Below are 27,369 nucleotides of genomic sequence, written 5' to 3' on the forward strand. Positions count from 1 at the left end.
CTCCACCCCCCACCCTACTCCAGGCCTGTCTCCTGTGAGTCCCTCTAGGTACTGAGCAGGATTCCAGCCACCACCATGGCCATCTTGCTGGGGACCAGGGGCCAGGAGTCGAAGTGGGGATCCTGGGGCTGAGGGCAGGGTGGCTGGGGCGTGGCAATGCCCGGGCGCTGCTCCGGCGGTTGACACCACCCCCCATCTGCATCTACTGAGGCATGGGTCAGCTCTGGGTCAGTAGGAACTGTGCAGGAGTGGGCAGGAGGCCCCAGACGCACCCTTGCTGGCCCAGAAACATGTGCTTGTAAACTTTAATTTCCATACAGTAGAGAAACATACAGTACAAGCAACTCGGGGACCGGACTGCACTGGGGAGCTCACGGGGTCACCTGGAAACAGGCTCCCTGTCGAGAGGGGACCGCCTGAGCTCCTGGGGACTCCACGAGTCCCCGCTGCCTGCGGAACAGCTCGGGAGGCCGGCGGCTCAGTCCTTGCCTCCCCTTGCCCGCGGGTCCCAGCTTCCTCCACACCCCTGCACACCGCCCCACCCCAGGGTCCTCTCCGGGAGGACAGGCCAGCCTCCCGGTGGCGGGGGGCGGGGGGCAGACACTCTCTGCTCCTTCTCTGCTTGCTCCTCTCCCACCTGGGAGGCCCTAGGGCTCAGCTAGGTCGACAGGGGACGCTTCACGGTGCCAGCTGCCGGCCAGACCCGCCAAGCCCGACTCCTCAGTGGGAGCAGGTGAGCCAGGCAGACAGCCCTGGTCATTTAAGGTGATGGGAGCTGTGCTGGGGGCGCAGAGGGGCGCCCCGGGGAGAGGAGGAGACTGGGGGCCAGAGATCTGGTCAGTGAGAGCCGGGGAGGTCAGGGTGGGGAAGGAATGGTGGGCGTTTACAGAGAGGTATCCTACGCTCGGTGCAAAGGCAGGAAGGCGGGAGAGAGGAGGGGCTTTGGGGGAAATACGAGTCTTCTAGATCCGGGAACGTGGAGGGACCCTCCGGAGCATTTGGTGGAGATGGTGGGCAATCGACTGCCCCCCCCGGGGCACCGTGATGCAGGCTGAGATGCGGGCCCCTGGCCACGCCCAGCCAGCCTGTGGCTCCAGTGCTGGACGCCGGGAAGAGTCCGCCGGCTGTGCTGAGGACCGACCCGGGTCCTTCGTCCTGATCCCGTGTGGGGGCAGCGGCTCTGGGGGGAGCTGGCCCGCGGGCCGCAGTCCTCGGCGACGGGTGGGGTGGGGGGGAGACGGCCCCGCCTTCACAGGACCACCTCGGGCGCGATGCTGAAGAGCAGGTCGTCATTGCCCCGCCGCACCTCCAGCAGCAGGGGGGACTCGGTGAGCACGGCCTCCTGCAGCTCGCTCGAGTCGGCCAGGGGCCGCCCGTTGACCTTGACGATGATGTCGCCATCCTGGATACCTCCCCTGCCAATGGGAGACAGAGGCGGTCACAGCTCGTCCCCAAGAGGCCGGGGCCTGGGCGCCTCTAACAGCTGCGGGTTTAAGGAAGGTCACTTCAACAGGTGAGAACAGGGTGCTGACCACCAGGCTCTCACCCCAGGCGGAGACCGCTGTCCGACCAGCGGCTAGTGCTTTGCCGGTCGGCTTTTCTGTACAGCAGAGGGGCTGGGGTCACGTTCTGGCTGTGGTCTCCCCACCTGGGCCAGGGACATGGCCCCGTGAGCTTCGGTTCCCGCCACTGCAGCCCTGGGTGGGGACACTCTTTGCAAATTACAGTGAGGTCCAGGGTATTGATTCCACCGCTGCTGCTGTTGCTAAGACTTTCCCGTCAGGGCTGGAGCGAGCGAGGCCAGCGCCCTTCTGCACCTGACTTGCCATGACCTTCCCCTCCATCCAGAGGGCAGGCAGGGTGGCACCGAGGTCAGGTTCGCGGGGGACAGGACCCAGATCCACACGCGTGAGCTGCGTGACCTTGGATGACTGACTGCGTCAAAGCTCAGTCTTCCCATCTGAGCAATGGGACGAGAGCCCACACCTCGCAGGCTCCAGTGAGACGCCCTTGAGGGGGCGCAGCTGGAACGCCCAGCTCACAGCCCAGTCTGGGTCAGCCGCAGCCACCGTCCCCAACGAGCTCCCCTGTCCCGGGCGCCCTGCATGTGGCCACTCTCCCTGACGCCTGCCTGCTGCCCCAGCACCCCCGAACAGAGAGCTTGAGTCGGGGGTGATTATTCTTTGGCATCACAGATCGGTATCTCGACAGTTTTTACTGCAGGCCAGCTGCCCGCTGACCACACGTGCCATGTTCAGGGCAGGAAGACCCCAGGGATCCGCGTCTTCCAGCCCAGCACATGAAACAGAGAAAACGCGTCCTGTTGGGTTAAAGGGGCAGGGGGACCCTCCTGCCTGGCTCCACGTGCCCCCAGAGGAGCCCCAGACCCCACATCGGCTACTTCTTGGTCCCGAAGCTGCAGTTTAGAAGCAGGATCCCAAGGAGCCCCCCCACGGCACAGATGGACCCTGGAGGAGAGGCGGGTGCGTGTTCAGAGCCGGCCCAGGGCACAGGCTCACGCATGCCATCACCCCCGCACAGCCTGCTTAAGCCCACCGTGCTGCAACATTCGACCTTTCTCGCGTGTTCAGTGGTTTCCGAGGAAGCCAGCCTTTGACCCCCTTTTGATCTTGACAGTGTCTCATGGGAGAGGAAGAGTAGGCAGAATCATGCCCATTTCGCAGATGTGGAAACTGGCCAGGAAAGACCCAGGCTGACCCGAGAGGCTGGTGAGAGTGAGGCTGGCATGGGGTTCTCAGCTCGGGGTGGGGACCTCCACTACTCTGTCTCTCCAGACCCAAAGTGAAGGACACTCTGGGCCAAGGAGGGGACAGCCTTCACCCTCTAGCCTGAGCCCAGCTTAAAGGACTGGCCAGGATCCCGCCTGCCACTTTCACATTACACCACATTGCCAGGAAGCTCAAGGTCATGCAAGGTCAGTCAAGTCGAGCCCAGGCCCCGAGCCCGCCCTCCCAGCCTTCTTGCTTCCTCTGTTGGAGCCTACCTCTGAGAAGGTGAATTCGGAACAACCTCTTGCACATAAATCCCACTGCTGACCGCCGGGAAGTCTGGGTTACTGGCCTTTAGCTCCTCCACCAAACTGAAAAGACAGTCCCACCGTTAAGGCACTTCTTCTGGGCCTCTAAGCTGACTCCTTAGTACAAAGGTGCGCCCTCGTCCCCTCCTCCACCCAGGACGGGGAGCCTCCTCTGTGCCCCCACGCTGCCCGGTCCTGCCACGGACCACTCTGGGTTGTCACTTGTTCTTGTGACCCCCACTCAACTCGGGCTCCTCAAGAGAAATCTCAGTGAGGGTGGATGGTAGGAAGTGTGGAGTGGGAAGGGTGACGGACAGATGGGAGGATGAGTGGCAGGAGGGGAAAGGAGGGAAGGAAAGGCAGAGGGATGGGTGATCAGATGGCGGGATGGAGGGAAGGAAAGAGTGACGGATAGATGGGCAGACGGAAGGAGGATGAACAGACAACGGGTGACCGTGGAGACTCAGAAGGCTGCAAGTATGGTGTAATGAACAGCTGGATGGAAGAGAAAAATAGCACCTTTAGACAGTAAATTGGCACATTGGTCTTGATTCCAAATTGCTTTCAGATTTATTCCCTAGAGGAACGGCTGCCGACACAGGAAGGAAGGTCATCCTAGGGGCTGTGTGGGTGGGAGGGTCACTCAGGCGAGCTTAGTTCTCCCCAGAGCCCCCCAACGCAGTGACCTCTTCCTTCTCTAAACCCTTGGACTTTGCATTTTCTTCCCTTCGGCCTCCTTTCCTTCCTCCCTGTCCCTCCTCTTCCCCAGCCCCTCCCCTATTTCACACACTCAGAATTTGCAGACACCTGCTCTGTTATAGTCCTGGCCCTGGGGGTGAGCAGGACACAGTGCTTGTTCACAAACAGCTCATGGCCAAGGTTGGGGGTGGGCAGCTCTGACACTGGGGGACCCAGTGCAAGCTGGGGAGGGAAGCACAACTGCGCAAGTGAAGAGGAGACTCTCCTCCCCTTGAAGTAGCCTCCGGGGAGGGAGAATGGTGTCCCCTTCCCAGAGTTCAAGTCTGCTCAGGCCTCAGAACGTGACCTTGTTTGGACATAGGGACTTGGCGGATGCGGCTGGTTAAGAACCTCGAGATGAGATCAGCCTGACTTAGGGTGGTCCTGAAATCCAATGGCTGGTGTTTTTTTATCAGAGAAACAGAGGGAGAAGGGAGCAGGGACCACCGTCCTTCGACCAGCCCAGCTCCCGTGTGATCAGGCGCCCAGAGTCACCTCTCCCCACGGGGCTGCTCTTGAGAGTCTGGGAGGTGTCCTGGCTCTAAGCTGGGGGCTTTGTGCCCATCATGCGACGAGAAAGGCAAAGCTTGCAGCGATGCAAATACAACCCAAGAAACACCTGGAACCACCAGAAGCTGGGAGATACAAGGAAGGACCCTTCCCTGAAGCATCCAGGGAGCACAGCCCTGCTGACCCCTTGAGTTTGGACTGCGGGCTTCCAGAACTGTTGACAGAATGAATTTCTGTTGTTTTAAGCCACTAACTTGGGGGTGATTTGTTATGGTAGCCCCAGGGAAACTAATCTGGGAGGCTTCTTGGAGGAGGAGCACCTGAACGGAGTCCTTTGGATCAGGCTGAGGGGGAAGGCGTTCCAGGCCAAGGGACTGACCTGAGCAAAGGCTCAGAAGCCTGGGTGTGTCTGGTCCATGGAAGCACCTGCCAGTGGCCAGGCACGTCGGGGCCAGGGTCCAGGAGGAGGGGGGGATGGGGGGTGAGAATGGAGGGGCGGTGGGCGCCAGTGTCCTCTGGACACTCACCTTGGTGTGATGGTCCGCATCCGGATGCCGATGAAGCGCTTCTTCCAGTCTAGAAACAGAGCATGTCAGGACTCGGTTAGCGCCACCACGAAAGCCTCAGCGCTCCCCGAGGGGCCTGGCTAAGGAGCAGAAGGCAGCAGGGGCCACCCTCCTGGGGCCAGCCCAGCCCCTGTGTGAGCTCTCCCCAGAGGCACATCTCCCCACGTGGCTGCTCCTGAGGGCCTGGGAGAGGTCCTGGTTCTGGTCTGGTGGCTTCGGGCCCACCCGCATCACCAGGCACCATTCACCCACATCAGTTCTGACATCTGCTCCCTTGCTGGGCCCCCCACCCGACCCCAGTGGACAGGGGAGCTCCCCGATCCAGCCTCCATCCTGCAGGCTCCCCAAGTTGCCTTGCTCTGATCTGAACTGGTCACCTCCTCCTGCCTTTTCCATAAACCAGATATTAATTGATAACACCCAGGGAGCTCTAACGACGCGGCAGGCCCCCTGGCTGGAGCAATGCAAACATAGAAGGCTGAGGTGGTAGCTCTAGGCCCCCAGCTTCTCCAGTCTGTGACGAAGCAGATGTCTCAGACCCCAAAACCACCTTCACATAGTCCAAACCTAAACATGGTGAAGGATAGGGAAGCCTGGTGTGCTGCAGTCCATGGGGTCACAAAGGGTCAGACACAACTAACAACTGAACAACAACAAACTTAAACAAGTGTCAGCACATTTTTAAAATGTCATGAAATAAAAATACGCTCCCCGGCCACAGTGGAGTTAAACTACAAGGTATCTGCAAGAGTCACAATAACTTAGAAAGTAAATATATATACTTCCAAAAAACCCAACTCTAAGGAATAGATCAAAAGAGAAATTAGAAAGCATTTTAAATTGAAAAAACAAAACAAAATACAACGTACCAACTTCGTGGGATGGAGGTGAAGCAGTACTTAGAGGGGAATTAATAGCACTAAAGTACCAATATCAGAAAAGAAGGATGATATCAAATCAATGACTTCAGCCTTCTCCTTAAAACTAGAAAAAGAAGATCAAATGAAATCTAATGTAGGCAGAAGAAAAGAAATAATAAAGAATAGAAATCAAAGAAATAGAAAATGGAAAAAGTGGAAAAAATAAATGAAAACCAAAAGTTGACTTTTTGTAATCAATAAAATTGATAAGTTTTTAGCCAGACTAATTAGGGATAACTTGTGGGGTCTGATGCTATCTCTGGGTAGACAGTGTCACAATTGAGTTAAATTGTAAGACACCCTGCTTGGCAGGGGGAAACCCCACTTTTTGCTGATCAGATGTGTCAGAAATAAAACAGTATTGCAGTAGAAAATGGAAAGTAGAAGAGGGAGTGTTTTTCCTAAGCCACTCTGCAACTCATTATCCCAACACCCAAACGAAACAGAACTAGACCCACATTCCTCATGAAGATAGATGCGAAAAGTCTTGAAATGCTTTCAGCAAATCAAACCCAACAATATATCAAAAAGGATAATACATCACCACTAAGTGAGGTTTATTCCAGGAACGCAAGGATAGCTTAGTATTTTAAAACCAACCAAAGAAATTTACCATATCAAAAGATGAAGAAGGAAAACCATCATCTCAAAAACTAGACAGATAAAAAGATGCAGGAGGGGTGGATGGATGGATGGATGAACAGAAGGAAGGATGGAAGGAAGGAAAGCAAGAAAAAGAAGGTAGAAAGGAAGGATAGGCGGAGGAAGGGATGAGTGGGTGGATGGATGAGTTGGTGCCTGGGTGGGAGGAAGGATGGATGGATGGGCAGGTTGGTGAGTAGGTGGATGGGCTGGTGGGTGGGAGGGCAGATGGGTTAATGGGATAGAAGGAAGTTCTATCTGGGTTCTGACAACTATGGAGCAGCTCAGACAAGTGAAATTTGGGGGCCACCACCTTAGGAGGTGGGAGGTGAGATAGGTGATCCCCAGCCAGAGGGGACAGTCTAGAGGCGCGGGGGTGATCATCATCATGAGGTGAGGAGAGGATGGGAGAGAGGTTGCGGTGTGGGGGTCTCGGGACATCAGGGTGGACTGGGGAGTGGGTGCCATCACAGAGCACTGTGGGATCGCCTGGCCCTGCTGGAGGCTGCGAGCTCAGTCCTGGGACAGCGTCCCTGACCCCACGTGGGGGCTCCGTACCTTTGCCAGTCTTGTCCTGGAACTCTGAGAGGAAGCGCGTGATGCGGTCCGAGGGGATGGCAAAGGAGATACCGGCTGCGACCTTGAGCGTGTTGATGCCAATGACCTCGCCGTCCTGGGTGAGAGATCAGAGCGGGCGGTCACTCCGAGAACCCAAGAGGCCACTGGGCTCAGTGGCAGAGCAGCGTGTCTGTGCGACTCGGCTCCCAGACGGGCGGCTCTGGCCGTCAGCACCGTCCCTGAGAAGCCCCCTAAAGGTGCTCCGGGGTCCAGGTCTGAGTCAGGGGCCCCCACCTCTCCCGCCGTTCGCCTCCACACCTGACCCCCTAGCTCCATCACTGTAGAGTGTTGACCTGGGAAGCCGCAGCCTGCCCCCGAGAAGCTGTGCCTACTGACCGAGGACGCCCCCCAGCCAGCCTTCTGAGGGGCTGGAGCCAAGAGGGACGTGGTGAGGACTGGGGGACCCTCTATCCCCTCTTCGAGAGGCAGGGTGGGGGGACCTGGGGCCAGGGCAGCCCCCAGCCTCCTCCACTGTTCGTCCCTTTCGAGCTGGGCTCCCTCTCTGTCCTGCACCCCCCCCAGGAGGCAGATGCAGCTTGGGCTGATCTGCCACTTGAGACCCCACTCCTAGCCGCAGCTCCTCCCGGGGTGCCGGGCAGACACCCCTGCCCCAGCATTCCTGCGGGATTCCCCCCCACCCCGTGTCCATTCTTACGTGGTCCAGACGCAGGGGCCAGCCCCAGGGAGCCTGGAGGCCGGGGTGTGTGGTAAGCCCAGCTCCGCCCCCGTCAACACGATGACGAGGGGACCGGCCCCCAACCCACGTCCCCTGCCCCAGGCCCACCACAGGCCGGGTCCTGCTGCTCTCAGACCTCCATCACTCCTCCGACAGCACCCGCTCCCCTGGGGGCGGCATGTGCTTGGGGTCGCATCGCCCTCCGGGGCCCCCAGACCACTGGGTGTGAGGGCATGAGGCCCGTGTTCTGGGTCCCACGCACCCCTCGAGGCTGTGCCGCCCACCCCAGTGTGAACAGGGCCCCAGAAAACTCGAGGCTCCCACTCTAGGGGACACTCACCAGGTTCACCAGCGGTCCCCCGGAGTTCCCGTACTGCAGAGGACGAAATACCACATGAGCCGGGCCCCAAACCTCCCCTCCTGGAGGGTTTCTGAAGTTTTTCTGCAGAAACTACCATCCAAATGGCCCAGAAACATGTAATTGAATTTCCTCCCGCAACGGGGTTGAATAGAGAAGGAAAGGGCAGCCCACTCCACTATTCTTGCCCCGAAAATTCCATGGATAGAGAAGCCTGGCAGGCTACAGTCCATGGGGTCGCAAAGAGTCGGACACAATGAAGCGACTGAGCACCACAGGCTTGAAAGGCCTCAGCGCCCATTCCACAGACAAGAAGGCTGAGGCCCGCAGCGGCCCAGTGCACGGCCGACTCTGATCATCCGGGTCTGAGCTGGCCGGTGCTGTCCGCCCAGATCTCACGGGTTCCCTCCAGCCTCTCATCCGTGTTTCCACCCTCCCTGGCGGATGCAGGACAGGGCACCGTTTCTCACTCCACTGGCATTGAGAAATCTTTCAAAGACCCGCACTTCCCAGAAGAGGGTTTGAACCATGATAAAGCAGAGAGGCGGCAGGTGCTGGGTGTCTGGGCAAAGGCTTTGTGAATGCAAGAGGTGGCATCCAATGGAATAACGATAGTAGTAGTAATAATGATGTTGACAGGGTGTGTGATTTAGGCAAAGATATTTCTAAGGTCTTGGCTGCGTCTCTACGACTCTGAAGGGCTGTCCCAGATCAGGGTTGCGGCCTCTAAGACTGCGAGGACCGGCCTGGTGCCCACGGGCAGAAGTCCCGGGAGTCAGAGCTGCACTTAATGTAAGGAAAGAACTTTCCAGCCAGTGGACATGTCAGAGACGGAGGGGCTCTGGGGGCGGGGCTCTGGGGGGGGGGGGCTCTGGGGACCGATCTTGAGGCCGCTGTGTGGACTCACATTGATGATGGCATCCGTCTGGATGTAGTCCATGTCGGAGTCCCGGAGGCCCAGCTCCCGGCCGTCCCGCTGGGCTGTGCTGACGATGCCAGTGGTCACCGTGTTCTGCAGGGCAAAGGGGCTGCCAATGGCCACCACGAACTCGCCGGGCCGCAGGTCTGCCGAGTGGCCCAGCAGCAGCGCCGGGAGCTTTTTCTGGGGAGGAGGCAAGGAGGACGTGGGAAAAGAAGCTCAGTGGTGGGCCTTTGGTGGGACCAGAGCCAAATTATGGCCAGGCCCCCAGAACGGTGGTCCCCAGAGCGGCAGGCCAATGCAAGGCTAGCTGACCCTTGGGGGCCACCAGACCCAGGGCTGGCATTCACAGGGACCACAGGTCTCCCCAAGGCAGGCCACAGGGTCCATGGCAGGGAGGACACAGAGAGGTCCGGCTGGGCATGGCCCGGGGGCACAGCCGTGCCCAGATCCCAGGGGCCTCTGTTGACTCCGGAAGAGGTCAGAGGGCAGGGCCCTGAGCCGCAGACCCTCAGGACCGTGGGCTCCATCCATCCAGCCGCTCCTCCCGTGTCAGGAGCATCCCCTGTGTACTGTCTGCCTCCAACTCAAGTGAGAAGTTTTCTGGTTTTCACAGCAGCTCTTGATAAACAGGAAAAACGCTGTACACAGAAGTGAGGGTTAAGCAGGCGTTGAGAGCTGTGCCCACGTGGGAGGCATGGAGCCTCAGCGTGCCACATTCTATGCTGCTGGGCAGTGAAGCCTCGGCAAGAGACACACGGGGTCCCAGGTGAGGACCTAGGGAACGGCATCTGGGACGAGGACCCAGAGGGGACAATGCGGGTCAGCACTTTCCCCAGAGTCCAGTTTAACGCAGGGCTGGGGGCTGGGAGTCAGACCTGCGGTCAGGAGAACCCGAGCAGGCACTGGGTATATCTGGGCACCTGGTCCTACTGACCCTGCCAGCATCTTTGGTGGCTGCTAGGATGCACCCCTCCACTCCCCAGGGGGAGATTCCAGCGCCTGGAAGGGGAGAGACCCAGTGGCCGCCCACCCGGGGCTCTAAATGCTCTGCCTCTCCCCACGGGGGTCCTCGGGCAGGGGGTGCATATTGCGGCCCTTGGCCAAATCCAGTCAGATCCAGCAGCCTCTTCTGTAAACACATCTTTCCCTGGACCGCAGCCCAGCCATCTGTCTGGCCTGTGGCTGCCTTCCCAGGATGGTTCAGAGTGGAGAGGTTGCGACAGAGACCACAGGGCCTGCGAAGCCTACATCATTCACTGTCCGGCGCTTCACGGAAAACGTCTGCCAACCTGACCTTGAGTACGGCCCTCCCGTCATCCCCAGTTTCCCCGTCTCCAACATAAAGATGGTGTCCTGGGCTCAGGAACGACTGTGAAAGGGCTCTAAAAGTGGGCAAGGATCTCCGTTAGGATAATTTCGTGGAGTCTCTGAATTCCCTCTCCTGTGACCGGGCAAGGGGAGGCCTCCTTGCAAAACACTGGTCATCTCAAATCCTGGCAACTTTTATTCAGAAAGAGCAGAAGCTGGGTGCAAGCTCAACCAAGCTGGACTCCCCGGCCCACGTGGGCCCGTCCACCCCTGCCATGGACTGCATGGCGTGTGCAGGGCACAGGTCACCCCAGGTGAGCCCACACTGCCCCGTGGAGCCGGGACCATGATGCTGAACACCAAGAAACATGCAGGAGGGCGTCGCCAGGAGGGTCAGTGGCATCTCCAGCAATAGTCCTGGGAGGGACAATGGAAGTGTCCCCCGCCCTGGAGATCCTCCACCCTCCGTGTGGGAGTGGCACATTTCCCGGAAGGCAGCCTTCCCTGCCCTGCACGGGCCACTTAGGGCCTGGAGGGCAGTGTCCAGATACCGGGGTTCTAGTCTGACTAGACCGAAGACTAGGACACGTTGCCAGTCCCCAGGGGCCTCGGTTCCTCTGAGTGTCTGACGGGAAAGTGGGGCTGAGAGGTCTCTGAGCTCCAGGGTCCAGGAAGGGCTCCCCCCACCACCACCCACTCACCTTGGGGTGGATCTTGATTGTGGCGATGTCCGACTTCTTGTCGATGTCCTTGATGGTGGCCTCGTAGGTGTCACCGTTCTGCAGCTGCACCTTGAGCTGCTGCCGGCCCGAGACGGTGTTGGTGCTGGACACCACGTGAGCGTTGGTGACGATCAAGCCCGCCTCTGACATGATGAAGCCTGAGCCGCTGGACAGGGGCACGTTGCGGCCAAACAGAGGATGTCTGTGGGGGAGGCAGGTGGGTGGGCTGGGTCAGGACTGCGGGTGGGGGCGGCCACAGCCAGGGGCCAAGGCAGACAATCAACCACCAGGCCTTAAGATTGAATCCTGGCTCTGCCACCTCATGGCTGTGGCCTTGGCCAGTCATTAAGTCTGGACTCATTTCACAGCCACAGATAGGGGGATGATGACCTGTGACTTGCCACTTGCAAGGATGAGACATGAGGCCTGTGAATGTCAGCGCCTTGATAATGCAGCAGGCACTTCCTGCCCTGGAGCCAGACAGACCAGGATTGTAACCTCAGGTCCAGTCCCCACTTACATCTGCCTGGCTGTGGACAGTCAGGAGGCTGACCCCTCTGAGCCTCAGTCTCCCCATCTGGGAAATGGGCCAACACCACCTGCTCCAGCGAGCAGGGTGCCTGTCTGCAGGCAGTTGGTCAATAAGCCATATGGAAGACAAAAGGGTGTGCACACGGCTCCGCAGGACTCAGCAGGTCCCTGGGGAACGTCAGTGTCCCAGATCTCCAGCTGCACAGAGAGAAGGTCGTAAACACTGAGGGCCCGTGCTCCCACCTCCCACCGGAGCCTTGGCTGCCTGCCCTGAAGTCCTGGAAGGCTCAGAGCCTTCCCCGGGGAGGGTCGCCTCTGTCTTTGGGGCCTGGACGGGGCAGGTCATCCATGCCCGAGGCTGCTGGACAGACCCCAGCCACAAAGGGTCTAACTGTGTGTGTGTGTTAGGGGGCGGGGATGGGGCAGGGTGGGGAGCAACAGCGGAGCGGATCTCTGAGAAATGCAGAAACGCCACCTCCCCAGCAGGTCAGAGACAACCAAGGTCACCAAGCGCTCCCACGGGGCCAGGGGCCGAGTCACATCGTGCTCCCGGCCACCCTACAAGATAGAGAGGCCACCCAGTTCACAGGTGGGGAAACAAGGTCGGCAGCCGCCCGGCTCAGGGGAGGTGGTGTCAGCCCATTTCCTAGATGAGAAGACTGAGGCTCAGAGGGGTCAGCCTCCTGCCCACATCAGTTCACAGGTGGGGACCCAGGCCCAGGGGCATGAAGTAGCCGCCCGGGTCAGGCCGGGGAACGGCAGAGCCAGGCTTTGCCCCAGGCAGCCTGGCCACTCAGCCCCTCTGCGCGGTGATCAGAGCATCGGTCGCTCAGGCCTGAGACCAGCTCCTGCCCACGCCCTCCACCCGGTTCCGTGTGGTTCCCTGAGCAGTAACTGCACCCGAGCCCTGTGGGGCCTGCTGGTTGCAGGACTCGCCCTGGGTCTGAGGAAGAGCCACAGGTGGCCCAGGGCCTCCCCCCGCACACTCCGGGGTCACAGCCGGAGGTGCCCGTGCTGGAGGACCACGCCGCCCGTGTCTGGGATGACGCCCACCTTGGCATCTCCCCACCCCCACCCCGGGACATCAGCCTCCAAGGAAGGCTGGACCCAGCATTGCTGCCTCCCACTGTAGTCAGCAAACTAGCTGGTTCAGGGCTGGTGTCTGGAAGGATGCTGCCCCCCTCTACAAGCCACCTGCAAGGTCAAGGACAGGCCATTCACATGTTGGGCTATTATTTCCCTAAAGACACATTTCAGGGTCTAAGGCCCTTGGAAAGTGCAGTGAGGGGTCAGTGTGTTGCAGGAGGATGGGCTCGATTCTGAGATGCCAGAGACCTGGGAGTCAGCCCTGAACCTGGGGCAACTGCCCAGGCCTCTGTTTCCACATCCAGAAAATGGGGACATGGGAGCCTGCCTTCCTGACCCATGGGATGCGCCGTCGGTCAGCACTGAGGGGCGGGCGGCTGGGCCTGGCTGTCTCCTCTGGGAGGTGGCACGAGGCCGGGGGCTGCAGGTCAGCTCAGAACGGCAGGAAGGGCAGCCCTTGTGGTGATGGGCACAGAGCAGGTTCCGAGGACCATGCTGAGCTCGCGCCAGGCGTCTGCTCAGCCCCTGGAGCACCGTTGGTGCTGAGACCCGCCCCAGCCCTCCAGAGGTCAGGGGCAGGATGCCGGGAGAGAGGGGCTCCCATTGGCCAAGCTCCACGGCCAGCGGGCAGGGGCCAAGTCCTGTGCTGGGGCCAGGAGTCAGGGTGGGAGTGATTCTGCCCACTCCCGGCCCCCTGCCCAGGATGGGGTGGGGGGTGGACTCCCTCGTCCCCTGTGCCCTGGGGGGGCTTGATGACGCTGGCCACCCCCACCACTCGGGGAAAGCGCTGTGAAGTCCAGTCAAGCGAGGCCCTGGGGTTGCGGCTGAGGCCTTGGTGACGGTCCCCTCAGGCAGCGTGGCACGCAAGGGGCTGGCTCCTTCCGACCCCAGCAGGTTGGAAGTGGGGGTGGGTCTGACCCTGTGTGTCCCGTCTGGGCCCCTGCCGGCCCCCTCCACACACAGCGGCTGTGAGGTTAAGACAGAGCTGCAGTGTCTAAGTCAATTTGGGAGGAGACCCCAGGATTCCATGGGAGCCGGGGGTTTGCAGGGCGGCATCAGCTCAGACAGTGCCTGTGAGCAGCCGGGTCATGTGCGAGCTGCTTTCTGCCTCTCTAGGCCACGAGGTCAGGACTGGGGAGGGACATCCTCCCCAGGGCAGCCGCGGCCAGGAGGTCTGATCGAGGTCCGCTGGATTGCACAGCCACTCTGGTCTCTACTGCCCCCCCGGGGCTAGGATCGCGTCTCATTTGGGCCCAGGAGATGGTGGGGGCGGGCCACAAGGGGCTCCACGCACCTCAGGAAGAGCTCTATATGGACCACGGCCGGCGCGATCTTCTCCACCACGTCGGCGATGAAGTTGAACTTGTACCGCGGGCTGGTCAGCTGGTGGAGACCTACACTGGCAGGAAGAACCAGGTGCATTAGTGCGGCCCAGACCGCCAGGATCAGGATCCAGGCTTCCCCACCTCACATCGTCAGCCTGGCCGAGAGGCTCAGAGAGGTCAGGACACTTATCCTAGGCCACAAAGCACTCTCAGAAAGCTCGGGCTGGATCTCTCTGGGCCAGCTGCCAAGGGCCCTTGCCCTTTCTTTCCTAGGCAGGAGTGTATTGGCGTGAAGAAACCGTCCCCCACCTCACCCCAGCTCGCAGCTCTGGCCTGTCCCTGCAGGCCCTGGGCCCGTGCAGTGGCTGGACAAGGTCACGGCCGAAGCCCCCTGGGTGGGCGCTCCCCGGCCGTGGGGCGGCCCCCTCCTGGGCCACATCGGGCTGCCGCCGTCTGACTTGCCAGGGCCCCTCTGCGTGTGTCGAGCTTGGCCCGGCCCCAGGCCGCCTTGCCAGGCAGCTCGCGACCTTCCCCGGGGCCTTCACCGGCTCACATTTCTGCTGCCGTCAGCAGCCGCCTGCCGGGACCACAGGCCTGAGGCATGTGGGTGGCACAAGGCCCATAGCCCCTTTGGTCTCCGTGCGGGCGTACGTGCTGGGGTCTCCCAGGGCCCCCACTGGACAGCAGGGTTATCTGGAGCCCACACTGCCCAGCACTGCCTGTAAGCGGCTCCCAGGGCCTGAGAGGAGCGCCGGGCTGGGCTCCAGCTGTGTGGCTTTAGGCAAATCGCTTACAGTCTCTGGGCCTCTCCACCCCTGCCCACCCCAGAGAGCTGCGGGAACAGTCCGCTGCAATCCAGCGGACCTCGATCAGACCTCCTGGCCGCGGCTGCCCTGGGGAGGATGTGACTTGCGAAACTTAAGGCTCTGTGAAGGTGCTGAACAAAGAGGGCTCAGCCCATAAAGCCCAGCTCCGCAGCTGAGGGTCTCTGGGGAGTGACCGGGCACCAAGATCTGGAGAAAATCTGGTTTTCCCGACAGTCCAAGGGGACGGGAAGGAGCGCAGGCCCACGATCGGGGCCTCGGAAGCCTCTGTGGACAAGTGAGGTCCCCACCCACAGCCAGACTCATCTCCCCGGCTGTCCAGGGGGCGGCCAGGGCAGGGGTCATTGGTTCCATCCCGAAGGTGGAAAAATGGAAACTCCATTGGAGCAGAGCCAGGTTCTGGATGGGGCCACAGGTCTCCCTGTCCTTAGGGCCCTCCTTCCCCCCGGACCACCCCCACCAAGGCCCTGACTGTGCATTAAAGCCTGACTGGGACTCGGGGCCCAGAACAGAGCTTGCCTTGGGCTCCGTGGTCAGGGGAGGCGAGGAGGGCCCACCCCACCGACCCTGTGATGTCTGCCTCTCAATCAGCCCGTGGTCACTGACCGTGGAGGGCCCAGCCTCCCGCGGTCAGCCTGAATCAAAGGCCGCCTGTCCAGGGCGGCCGGAGCCTAGCTGGGACGTGCCCCAGTCTTGGCTCCTTGATGATCAAACTGCGGGCCGCCAGGGGCCCCCTGCAGAGGCAGAGCCCAGTGGAGGGGTGGCGTCTCAGGTTCAGAGGTCATGGTCACAGACTGGGGGCCCACCCCAGGCCAGGGCTCTGCGGCTCCCAGCACACGCAGATGCCCAGCACGTTTACTTCCAGGTGGATTGCTAACAGTCCCCGAAATTCTGGAGGAGAAGCTACTGGCCTGCTAGCCCGGGGCTGAGCCTAGCTCTGCTGCCCCGTCCAAGGGCGCTGGGGACCTGCACTCATGTCTGTCTTCAAGGCGGAGGGGCCACTTCAGGTTCTGCGGTCTCACAAGGTTCTCCCCTACCAGGCAATCCTCATGTCCCCAGGGTTCCCGGAGAACACAGGCGGGGAGGGCTTGGCACTAGGCCTGGAAATTCTTTAACCTAGACTCGTGCCCACCACCGCTCTGCGCTGGGACAGGCAAGCCCACATGGGCAAGGCCAGGTATCACCCCTCCCAGTGGGGCCACTCACCCCCAGCTCCATCGCCCACCTCTCTGTGCCTCCTCCCTCCCGGACCTCTCCCGAGTGCCCCCTACCACGACGCTCGGCCTGTCCCAGGTGCAGCTCAAACCCCGGCTCCTCCAGGTAGCCCCCTGGCGGTTTCTCCCAGATCCTCCTTGGGGCTCCCGGCATAAGGCCCGGTGCGCCGCACTCGCTCTCATAGGGATGCCGAGCACCTTCTGGGTGCACACCCCGTGCTGGGAACAGGCCAGTGGCCGGCCAGTCCCAGCACCGTGTGACCAGCGATGGGACAGAGGCAGGCCCAGGAAGGGCGCGCTGGGCGGAAGGGAACAGAGGTGCAAAGACACAGTAGGAGGACAGCTGCTGCTGGTCCGGCCGACCGTAAACCGGGCCCAGCGTGAGCAAGGAAGAGGGAGGGGAAAGAGCATCGGATCAGAAGAGGCCGTGCTGCCACGGGACCCACGGGACCCGACCTCAGGGGCCCCGTCCCCAACCTCAGGGGCCCCGTCCCCGACCTCAGGGACCCCATTCCCCGACCTCAGGGGCCCCGTCCCCAACCTCAGGGACCCCGTTCCCCGACCTCAGGGACCCCATTCCCCGACCTCAGGGGCCCCGTCCCCAACCTCAGGGACCCCGTTCCCCGACCTCAGGGACCCCGTTCCCCAACCTCAGGGACCCCGTCCCCATATCAGGGACCCCATCCCACGACCCTGATTCCATCCCTGATCCCAGGGACTCCATCCCCCTACCTCAGAGACCCCGTCCCTGACCTCAGGGACTTCATCCCCGACCTCTGAGACTCTGACTCCATCCCCGATCTCAGGGACTCCACAGAGCTTTAGGCACATCTGCTCCCTGCCAGCTGATCCAGCCCAGGTCCCGCTGGCCAGCAGAGCGCACCCCAAGCTGACCAAGCTGCTGAGCCACTGACCCGGCCGCCCACAGATCTGGACCGCCCCGCAGGTGCTGTTCTTTCCAATGCAGTCTCTCCAGAGATGAGTTAAAATCAGCGACACTCAATTTCATGGGACGATACAAAACCCCCCTGTAAAATATTCACGGGCCATAGGCTGGCAGGAAAACACACCAAAAGATTTCACGATGGCCGTTTGGGGCAGAGGTAGGGTGATGGGTGACTTTGTTTGGGTTTGTGGATTTCCTGAAGGTTCTGCCCCAGGCAGGTTAGACAGAGACGGAAGACATGGAGGCCTGGTCGGGGCGGGTGTGTGTGTGGGGGGGTTGCTGTGAGCTGGGCTGGTGAGTGTGAGAGCGGGAGGCTGCACTGTGTCTCCAGCGCCCCCGCGGGCAGGTGGCAGGGCCCCGGTGGCTGCAGGAACCCCAGGGAGAAGCCGGGCAAGGCTCACCTCCCACCCGCGCACCAGCTCCTTTGGGACACAGCAGACCTGTCAGCCCAGCTGTCACCAGCAGAGGCGACCCCCACGGCGGCCCCTGAGAGGGGGAGGGTGGGAAGGATGGAGGGCAGGGATGCTCTGCCAGACCCCATCTGATCCAGCAGCACACAGTAGGTCTGCAAACATCTTCACAAAGGTTCAGCCTGCTAAGCAGGTCTCGCCGTGGGAGCCACATGCCAGGAAACGGGCTGGAGGTGAAGACAGTTGAGGGTGGACGCAGGCCTGGTGCCTCCTGAGCCTCTGCCCTCCCTGACTCTGCGCACCCCAAGAGCTCCTGGGTCAGCCGGATGGTTCACAGCCCCCCACCCCCTCCCCACCAGGTCCTGTCCCTTTAATCGGGCGAGGTGGGTGGTGGGGATGGGGTGGGAGGCGGGGCAGGGCGGGCTTCCTGGGCCGCCTCCCCACACACGGATGAATCATCCCATGAATCAGTGGGAAACAAGAGACGCGGTTCCCACCGCCGCGTTCCACTTGAAAACCTCGGGCCCCACGGCTGGGAGGCAGACTCTGTTTATTTGGGGGGGTTTTAACAACCCCCACCCCGGCCTCACCCTGTCCTGGAGCCAAAGTTCTGAAGTCAACAGTCAGTCTTGACCAGATTCAGCTGTTAGCATTTGTGTGTATGTGTGTGTTTTCAAAAATAAGCTGTAGTCCGCAGGCCTTGAGAGTCCTAGTCAGGAAGTACTTGACATCAGAGCAAAGCTCCCAAGGCCGGGGGTCCAGCGGCACCTCCCGGGGACGGGAGAAGAGCCAAGGGTGCCCGGGGCCCTCCTCCTGCGTTTCTGTGCGGCGGGGCTTCCGGGAGGGCTGACAGTGGCGGACCCTGAAAGAGGACCTTCTGTGTGTGCTGACTCTGGATACTCATGACGGCCCGGGAAATGGATGGGGAAGTCCCGGCCCAGGATGGCAGAGGGACTGGCCCAGACACCCCACCCAGGGCCACTCGTATTGCCGCACAGGTTGTGTACTGCACATTACAGTACTGGGACCATTATTAACAGAGATCACAGCATGACGGCTGCCCTTGGAATTGTGCAGTGCGCAACCTGCCCGACTGCACGCCTTACCCGTCCAGCACACAACAGGCAGAGCCAGGGCTGAGACTCAGTTTTTTCCTCTAACTCGGCGGTCACTGCCCATTCTTCTATTGCCTCCTGCAATCAGAAGACTCCCCCACTACCCCCACCGTCACCCAGCGGTCAGCTAAGAGCTGAGGATGGAGGGGTCATCAGCAGGTGCCCACAAGGTCCCACGCTGGGCCCACCTGTCCGCAATGCTGACTACAGCCTGCAGGCCAGATGGCAAGCTCTCACCAGGGCTTGGGGACCGGGGTGTCCGAGTCCCACTCCCGCAGCCTCGCTAGTGCCGCACCGGCCTCCTGGGGCCCTCAGCTGTGGTTCCCCAAGCACGCATGCTCTGCAGTGCCCCCGCTTTGCAGTCATTCTTTCTCCTGCAGTCCCCCAGGCCCAGGCCAACACACTAACCCTGGGGAGCCCGCCCTGCCTCAGTGGGCTCAGGGACCAAGCTCTGTCATCTGGGGCCCAAGGCCCTATGTGACCCTCCCAGACCTGTCCTTCGAGAATGTCCCCGTGGCCTGGGTGCCCCTGACCCACGGCGGTGAGCAGAGAGCCGCAGGGAACAGGGGCCCTGTGAGTGGGTGCACGGTCCCAGGGGCCCCTCTGCGGCCTCTCGCCCACACCCCCAGGCCCCACCCACCACCCACAAGGGGCCGCTTTACAGCCCCAGGGGCTGCCTTCCGGATCTAATTAGTTCCCAGGATGGCTCCCTGCCTGTGTTTTTCTTTTTCTTGAAAACACGCCTGTCCTGGAGTGAACTGTCTCCCTGCAGCCAAAGACGGTGACTTCAGATCCTGCTGCGGCTCCCGGGGTGGGGGGGGGGAGGGGGACCCCTGCTGTCTGGGACCCCCAGCCTCCCGTCCCTGGAACACAGGGCTGAGGGCTGCAGCCAGACCTCCGCTCCACAGGCCACGCCAGCCCAGGCTCCGGGCACTTGGGCTTCGGGGAATTTTCACAGCTGCTCTGCAGGGCAGGGATCGTCACGATTGTACAGACGAGGAAAAAGGCTCAGAGAGGTCAGGGCACCCAGCAAGGCTGGCAGCCAGGCCCCTCGACCCCTGACACGTCTCTTTCTCCTTGTTGGTCCTTGTCCAGGGTGATGGGCTGTCCGGCTCCCAGGAGAGCCTGGCGTGGCCCGTCCTCAGCTTGGGGTCAGCCCGGCTCCTCTGGCTGTGAATCCCACTGCGGTTGCGGCCAACACCACGGAGCAGGGGGCTCTGCCACCAGCCTGTCTGCACTGTATTGAAGGGGCCCCACAGGCCAGGGAGGACTCCGGGCCGCCTGCAAGCTAAGGTGGGGTCAACCCTCTGGTCTTCCTCCTACAGGAAGCCCTCCCTGCCCTACTGGCCTAGCAGTTGACTCCTCTGGGCTCAGGGTCCTCAGCTGTGACGTGGGGGCTAAACGCGGCCAGGGGAACCCCCGTGGGCAAGGCCTGGCATGTGGTAGCCTTTCTGCCAATGCTGCCTTCTGGCTCCTTCCCACCCTCAAAGGCCCTGCTTCCCTCTCATAAACTCCATTCATGTCAGAAACGTCCACTTGGCAACGTTTAGGTTTGTTCCCACTAATGCCTGTTAGCCCTTACACTGGGGTAAATTATCTCATCGACTGTCAACGATCCAGGAAGAAGGGTCTGTTGTCCTCCCTTCACAGATGGGGAAGCTGAAGGTGTGGAGAGCCTAGACATGCAGGGCCTCACCACGGGAAGTGGCGGAGCTGGGGCAGAACTGGGTCTCAGTCCTGGCTCTGCTAGAGGGCTAAAGCATACAGTTGGGCAGGCTGTGCACTGCACAATTCCGGGGGGCCCCCTGCTACCCTCTGCAGCAGGCTTGGCGTTCTATTTGAGAGGCACACACCCACATGTCCTGGCCATGTCTGTGCTACTCTAGGGCAAGGAGTCTGTGCTTTCACTCTATTTCCAACTATTCAACACCTTTATCAAAACTAAGCTGGGAGGCTACTTCCTCAAGGTGCTGGAGGCTTGCCCAGTGTACAAGGACAGTCAGAGGGACCAGGCTCAGGGCAGAGCTGTCCCTTCCCACCTGATGACCTCGGGCAGGCCACTGTACCTTGCTGGGGTCTTTTCTTATAAAGGCCATGACAAACACATCCAGACACGATGGGCATTTAGCCTGCAGCACAAGGTCTCGCCCTTGACCCTGGTGAAGCCTGCTGGCTTCCCGCCATCAGAGCAGCTCAGGAGGAGGTGGCTTTCAGTCCCTCTGGCGGGACTCAGCCAGCGGCCCACCACTCCACATCCGGTTTGCACGAACCCCAGGCTTGCAAGGAGGCCACGTGACTCTCTGCTTTTGGCAGCCGAGGGGGCATGTGTCGGGCCAGGTGGACGCCGTCAGCGGTTTGAGCCAGTCACACCTGGGCTCCAGCTTCCCTGGCACAACGCTCGCGGCGTGACAGACTCGGGGCAGTTCATCCCCCAAGTGGCTGGGTGGTCGCTGTCAGGTCCCCTTGGGAGGTGGACTTGAAGCCCAGCTCTGACCTGGAAATGGACGGGGTGGAGGTGGGGCTCCATGGGCCCCACAGGTCATGGAGGGGGCCCCACAGTCTGGAGGGGCAATAAGCCTGCGGCCCTGCCCCAAACACCAACCGCCCCCTCTCAGTGATGCAAACAGAGCAACATGGCACGCACCAACGCAGGGACAGGGCCGCTCACCAGCCAGGCTCTTGCCATGGAAGCCCATCTCCCACTGGCCACCCTCCATGCCAGAACCCACACCAGAACCTAATCAGAGCCCTCTAAACCTGCTCTTTCAGGAAAGGCCCTGCCCCCTGCCACCCTCAGTCATGAGCTCCCAGAGCCTCTGGAGCCTGTCCCCCTTGGCTGTCAGCCAAGCTCAGACCCACTCAGGCACCAGACTCCCACAGTCTGGGCCCCTGCACCCTGCTCTGCACACCTACTGCCCACGAGCGTCAGGGGTCCCTCGTTTCCTGAAGATGGGCCACGCTCACGGCTCCTCCAGCCTATGCTCAGCCTTTCCTGCTATCCTCCTCCGCACGGGCTCTGTTTGCATCTGCCATCTCCATGGCAGTTTAGATGCCGCCTCTTCCAGGAAGCCCTCCCTCATTGCTCCCCCTCCCCATCCCAAAGATGGGTTCTCTCTCCCCCTGAGTTCCACCCATTTGTCCTTTGTCCCTCACGGCACAGATGATCAGGGACTTCACAGGGACTCGGCTGCTGGTGGTGGTGGCGGTGGACAGCAAGCAGAATCCAGGATGTACTGAGCTGGCAGGCTGCAAGGGAAGTCCTGCTTGGTCCCCAAAGGCAAGTGGGAGTCCCGTGTGGACGTTCATGGGAAGGGGGCAGGCTTGGGGAAGACAGGACCAGACGGGGTGATGTGGGATCCCAGCGCACCTCCAGACCAGCTTTAGGGAGCATGGGGGGTGGTGAGGGTGCCGTCTAGGCCAAGCCCTGGCCGGGAAAGGATGGCGGCACAGCAGTCCAGGCCCTAAGCCCCTCTTGGCCGGACCCCTGGCTCCTCATGGGTCCTCAGGAGCCGCCAGAGGCTGCAGCTCAGCGCCTGGTCCGGGCGGGGGGAGCGGAGAGGTGGAGGCCCTGTGAGTCCTGAGTGCAAGGCCCGGGAAGCCGCTAAGCGGATCAAACACCGAAAGTCAACAGAGCTCTTAAATAAACAGAGCCCAAAGTCTCCACTGGCACCTGCGCTGGGGCTGAACAGTAAAAGCCGACGATTAAATGCCACGCTGTGAATTGCCCTCCAGGCTTCTTGCTGGGAAAATCCCACGGACAGAAGCAACTGAGGACGAATGAACCGCCCCGGGGCTCGAAATTCTGACTTAACTGCAGCCTCACAGGCCTCCTGGTCTGCAGCTGTGGCCAGAGGCTGTGAGAAGGGACACCTCTGCTCCACGCAGACGCAGTGCTCTGCGATTTACTCTCCCCCTGATGGATACTCATCCCCAACATGTAGTGTCTGTCTAGCACAGACACGGGAAGGCGCAAAATCTCCCCAGGTAGTAGTGAGCCCACCACCACTGGGGGTATGCAAGGAGGGAACACCCACCACATGGGCTGGACTTTCATTCCAATGGCACCAAGTGAGCCCAACTGCTGGGCCAGGCCCACAGAGAACAAACAGACCAGACATCCGCAAGATGAAAATAAGGCACTGAGTCAGAGAAGAAACGTGAGGTGGTTCAGAGGAGTCCCCAAGGTGCGCCCAAGAGGCTGACGAAGGGGATTACCCAGGCAATCAGGGAGGGCCGCTCATACAGGCTAAGGCAAGTTGAGGACTCGGCCCCACGAAGGTGAGGGAATGGGAATTTGGTGCAGTGGACACTGCACGTGCAAAGACCCCGAGATGCAAAGGAGACCAGTGTGGCTGGAGCAGGGGAGGAGACGGCGTTGGAGGGGCGGGCAGGCCCAGGCGGCACAGGGGTTCGGGGGTCAGTGCAGGCGTTGGGGGGCTGCTGCAGAGTCCCACCCGTGACGGGCAGCACGGATTCACCCTGGCCGCCGTGTGAAGAAGTGACCAAAGGGAGGATGAGGGAGGCGGAAAAGGTCCGCGGAGGCCAGCGTGGCTGGAAGGACCCTGCGGGGAATATCTCAAGGTCGAGCTGAGGACCCTCCTGCAGACAGGGAGTGAGGAATGGGGGGAAGTAAGGGGTCAAAGGGTGATGAAGGCTTCTGACCTAAACTCCCCAGGGGTGGTCCTGTCGGTTGAGGGTAAGGGCCAGCTGAGACACAGGACTCCGGCTCAGGGAAGGAAGGGGCTGGAGACAGGACCCTGGGTGCATCCAAAGGCAAGTGAGGGTGGAGCTTCAGGACTCACGTCCAGGGGGGAAACGCTGAAGACAGTAGCCCTTTACCTGCCGCTACACATGGAGGTCACCCAGTGATTTCTGACCAGGCCCCAGGGAGGCTGGGGGGGCGGGTAATGCTGTCAAGGATACGCTATAGAGGTTGAGCCTGTTGGCGCTGGAGACCCAGGCCTGACACTGACCCCAGACCTCAGGGGCCCTGCCACCCTGCCTGCAGAAGAGTGCCAGCCAGACCCGGGCCAGGCCTGCCTCGGTCATTTCCCAGCCGAGTGACCTCAGCCCCATCACTTGGCCCTTCCCAGCCTCTGTGAGCACATCTGGGGTGCATGAGTAAGGAACGGTTTCGCCAAGTGAGATGGCGCCGGTCGGAGCCTGGGACCGGCTCCAGTCCCACAGGGGCTGGACTCTGCCCCTGCTGCCTCGCGGGAAGCCAGGTGTCTGAGGTCCCTGTGCTCTGGCGGGTGCCGGGAGCAAGGGCGGGCCGTCCATGCGCAAGACGCCCAGGGGAGGCTGGGCACATCTGGCCCCGCCCACCGAGGCCGCCCCGCCCACCGAGGCCGCTCCTCCCCGCCCTCCAGTGGCCTCAGCCGCTCTGGGTGCCCCCTGCCGCTGGGGCTCTGAAGGCAGGGCATGTGGTCTGCGCGCCCGCCTGGTGCGGCTGCCTCTGCCCGGCTCCCCGTCTCCCTGCATCCTCCCCATCCAAATGTCCAGAGAGCCCGGGTCACCTCCTGCGGCTCAGCACCCGAGCTCCGCCTCTGGGGAGCCTCCCAGACCTCATCAGGTGATGGAAAGGGTGGTGGGAGGCGTCAGAAGCGTGATCATCACACACAAAATACACGGACTGTCGGTCGACCGCTCATTAGAGGCATGTGTCTGTGTGCTGGAGCTCATTACTCTCTGCACCAATTCCCCAAAACTGAGCAGTCATCCCACTTTACAGATGAGGAAACTGAGGACAAGGACCTCGCAGGCGGCACTGCGTTAGTAGGAGGGGCAGGGACAGCCCCAGCTGGTGACCTTCCACTCAGCCCCTGAACCCTCTGCGTCTGCCTGTGGTCACCAGATTACTGTTCTCTGCTCAGCCTCCCGTGTCTCCCCCACTATCTGAGTTTCTCCAGGACACAGCCAAGCTCTGCCTCCTTGCAGGGGCCTTGTTACCACCCCACAGCCAGCAGGACACAAGAGAAGGGGCTTCGCAAGCCGGGACTCCATCAGCCAAGAAGAAAGTTTTCACGATGTCCCTGGTGGTCCAGTGGCTAAGACTGTGCTCCCAATGTATGGGGCCCGGGGTTCAATCCCTGGTCAGGGAACTAGGTCCCACTTGCAACAATTAAGAGCTCACCAACCACAACTAAAGATCCTCTGGGCCTCAACTAAGACCCGGTGCAGCCAAGTAAATGAACATTTAAAAAAAGAATACAACATTGAATAGTTATTAAAGAAAATAAAGGCTTCAAAATGCCTAGACCACCTCCAACTCACTCCAGCCCCTGGCGCCCTGGAGCCTGACTCTAAGAGAATCCACTACTTGGGAGAGTTGGCTTTGGGGGGTGCCCAGGCCAGGCCCAGCCTGAGCCCTCTGCCTGTCTGACCCGCCAGCATAGCCTGAGATGGGCCCGCTGGCTCTAAGCCCCAAGGCAGAGGGTGCGGTGGGCGCACAGTAAATGATAACATCCCCCACGCCGTGCGTGACATTGAGCAGCCCCACGCCCCCAGTTTCCTGGGCACAATCCAAGCACAAGCCTGACCACATTACCCTCACTTCTCTTAAAACCTTTCAAAGGCTGTCCCATGTAATCATGGCTAATCCCACATAATGCTTCCCAAACCAGGCTCCCTGGAACCCCGTGCATTCTCCCAGGAAGGAGCTCTTTGCTGAAGTTCTCTTGGGAAACTCTGGGTTTTTATCATTTTGGGGTTTTTTGTTTTTGTTTTTACCTTGTTGCAGGTTTTCTCAGGAGCTCTGATAGACTCAAGTTGACTGTGACTCCCCACTGCAGGGCTGGAGTTTACTTTCCAGAACTTTTGGGCCCCAGGACACTTGTTTTCAGAATCCCAGACCCGATTTGGGAAGCCTGGCCTAAGGGTGAAGTCTAAGGTACAACCTTTATGGGACATGGGTGGTCCTGTCCCTACCAAGCTGTCCAGCCTTGGGGTCACACATGTACACACGCATACTCATGCACACATACACACATGCACGCACACCCACCCACATGCACACACACACACACAAGTGCACACACATGCACACACATGCACACACACGCACGCACACACACATCCCCCTGCACACCAGCTGCTCTGGGCTGCATGTTCTCCCCCACCCAGCTCACCACACACAGTAAGGTCTCCATGTGGCGGTTCACACTGCCTTCTCTTCCCAGGAGAGCTAGCGCTTCAGCCCCTCCAGGCTCCCCGGCCCCCCAGGCGGCCCTGTGCCCCATGGTGGAGCCCGTCCTGGGGGTTAGCGTCGCCCCGGCTGCTGCAGGCTGAGGACACACACACAGCTTGATTCCTCTCAGTTGCTGTGAACTCAGCGCAGGACGTGCCCTCAGAGCACCGAGGAACCAACGCTGGAGCCTGCCTTCCCAAGAGATGCCCCAGACGAGCATGGGCTCAGCAGGGTTTTCTAGCATTTTCTTTCACAGGGTCAACCTGTGTGGCAAGAAGCCATCTGGAGCCAACCCCAGGTTAGGGGGGCTACTCTAAGGTTGGGCTTCTCCAGTGGCTCAGCAGTAAAGAACTGGTCTGCCAAGGCAAGAGATGAGAGATGTGGCTTCCATCCCTGGATGGGGAAGAACCCCTGGAGGAGGGCATGGCAACCCACTCCAGAATTCTTGCCTGGAGAATCCCATGGACAGAGGAGCCTGGCGGGCTACAGTCCATGGAGTCACAAAGACACGACTGAGCCACTTAGCACACACGCACGCGTGCTCTAAGCTTTGATGGGACTGAGAGATTTCTTACCCCACAGCCTGTCCCCACGGAGCCCCCACACACAGTCCAAAGACCCCACACGCTGGCTCACCATTACTAAACGACCTTCCAGAGACACATTTTAAATGCAGTACAAAAAAAGAGAAAACACTACATGTGGCTCAACTGCCTTTGAATATTGAGACATCGAGGGCCAGCAAAGAGTGCTTTGCATCCAACACCCAGGCAGGGTAGGGATATGGGGACCAGGGGAAACGAGACACAAGGTGGGTACATTTTAATGAGGCTGGAGAAATGCTGGGCGGACCAGGCCCCTTGGGGGTGGTCACAGAGCCCCTGGTCTCACCACGGTGGGCTACTTCTGTGACCTTGGGGACAGCACTTTACCTCTCCCCGTCTGGGTTCCCCGACCTGAAGACCAGAAGCCTGGTGAGATGATCTCTAAAAGAAAAAGTCACTTGTTCCCTGGGGAGAGCTCCGCCGTGGCTCTGAGCTCCGTTTCCCAGGAGACCTTCTTCATCCCCCATCCCACCCCCACCAGCGACGCTGATGCTCCCTCCCCGGCCGGCCGAGCGCTTACCCGATGGGCAGGCACCCTTCTGCAGCTGGCGCACGGGCGTCCCGGAGAGCTGCAGCGCGCGGCGGCTGGCCGCCTGCAGCGCGCACACGTTGGCATAGGTGTGCCCGTCGGTGCCACACACGGCGTGCGCCCAGCGGCAGCGACACAGCCCGCGCACGCACTCCAGGCTCTCCCCGCACGGCGAGTCGACGGGGCGGCCGCACGGCTCGCCCTCGGTGGCGGCGCAGACGAGGCAGCAGTTGCAGAGATCCGGCACGTAGCCGCCGGGGCAGCGTGGGCTCGGGCACCGCGACACATCGCAGCGCGCGGGGCACGACGCGGCCGGGGGCTCCCGGGCCAGCGCCAGGGCGGCCAGCGCGGCCAGGAGCAGCGCCCGCGCCTGCATGTCGGACCGGCCGGCGGCGGGCGGCAGCGCGGGGGATCGGCCCCGGGAGGGGACGCGCACCGAGGCCGCGGCTCCGAGCGCCGACGGAGGGAACGCGGCCACCTGCGCCGGCGGCTCGGGCTTAGGCGGGCGGGCGCCGGGACCGCAGGGACATGCCCGGGGCGCGGGGAACGCGGCGGCGAGGGGGACTGGAGAGGCGCCCAGT

General features: G+C 61.1%; 1 protein-coding gene across 1 annotated transcript; it reads right to left on the minus strand.

The window, feature by feature from the left end:
* Nucleotides 1–291: 291 nt before the first annotated feature.
* Nucleotides 292–27,369, minus strand: HTRA3 (HtrA serine peptidase 3). The gene is made up of 9 exons (XM_070462438.1): nucleotides 26,780–27,369; nucleotides 13,929–14,028; nucleotides 10,997–11,219; nucleotides 8,973–9,167; nucleotides 8,048–8,080; nucleotides 6,972–7,086; nucleotides 4,813–4,861; nucleotides 3,005–3,100; nucleotides 292–1,415 (listed from the first exon to the last, which is right to left on the minus strand). Exons 1-9 carry the CDS (start codon nucleotides 27,162–27,164, stop codon nucleotides 1,250–1,252), a joined length of 1,362 nt encoding a protein of 453 aa, XP_070318539.1. The 5' UTR covers nucleotides 27,165–27,369; the 3' UTR covers nucleotides 292–1,249.

Source organism: Odocoileus virginianus, unplaced genomic scaffold, assembly GCF_023699985.2.
Source record: "Odocoileus virginianus isolate 20LAN1187 ecotype Illinois unplaced genomic scaffold, Ovbor_1.2 Unplaced_Scaffold_5, whole genome shotgun sequence".
Lineage (NCBI taxonomy): Eukaryota > Metazoa > Chordata > Mammalia > Artiodactyla > Cervidae > Odocoileus > Odocoileus virginianus.

Bases quoted from the DNA above. Each gene is read 5' to 3' on its own strand.
- HTRA3 (XM_070462438.1), bottom strand. From the start codon at position 27,164: ATGCAGGCGCGGGCGCTGCTCCTGGCCGCGCTGGCCGCCCTGGCGCTG. The intron at 8,081-8,972 runs GTGAGTCCACAC...CGTCCTCTGCAG, and splicing joins AGACGGATGCCATCATCAAT to TACGGGAACTCCGGGGGACC. The intron at 4,862-6,971 runs GTACGGAGCCCC...CTCTGTTTCTAG, and splicing joins CCAGGACAAGACTGGCAAAG to ACTGGAAGAAGCGCTTCATC.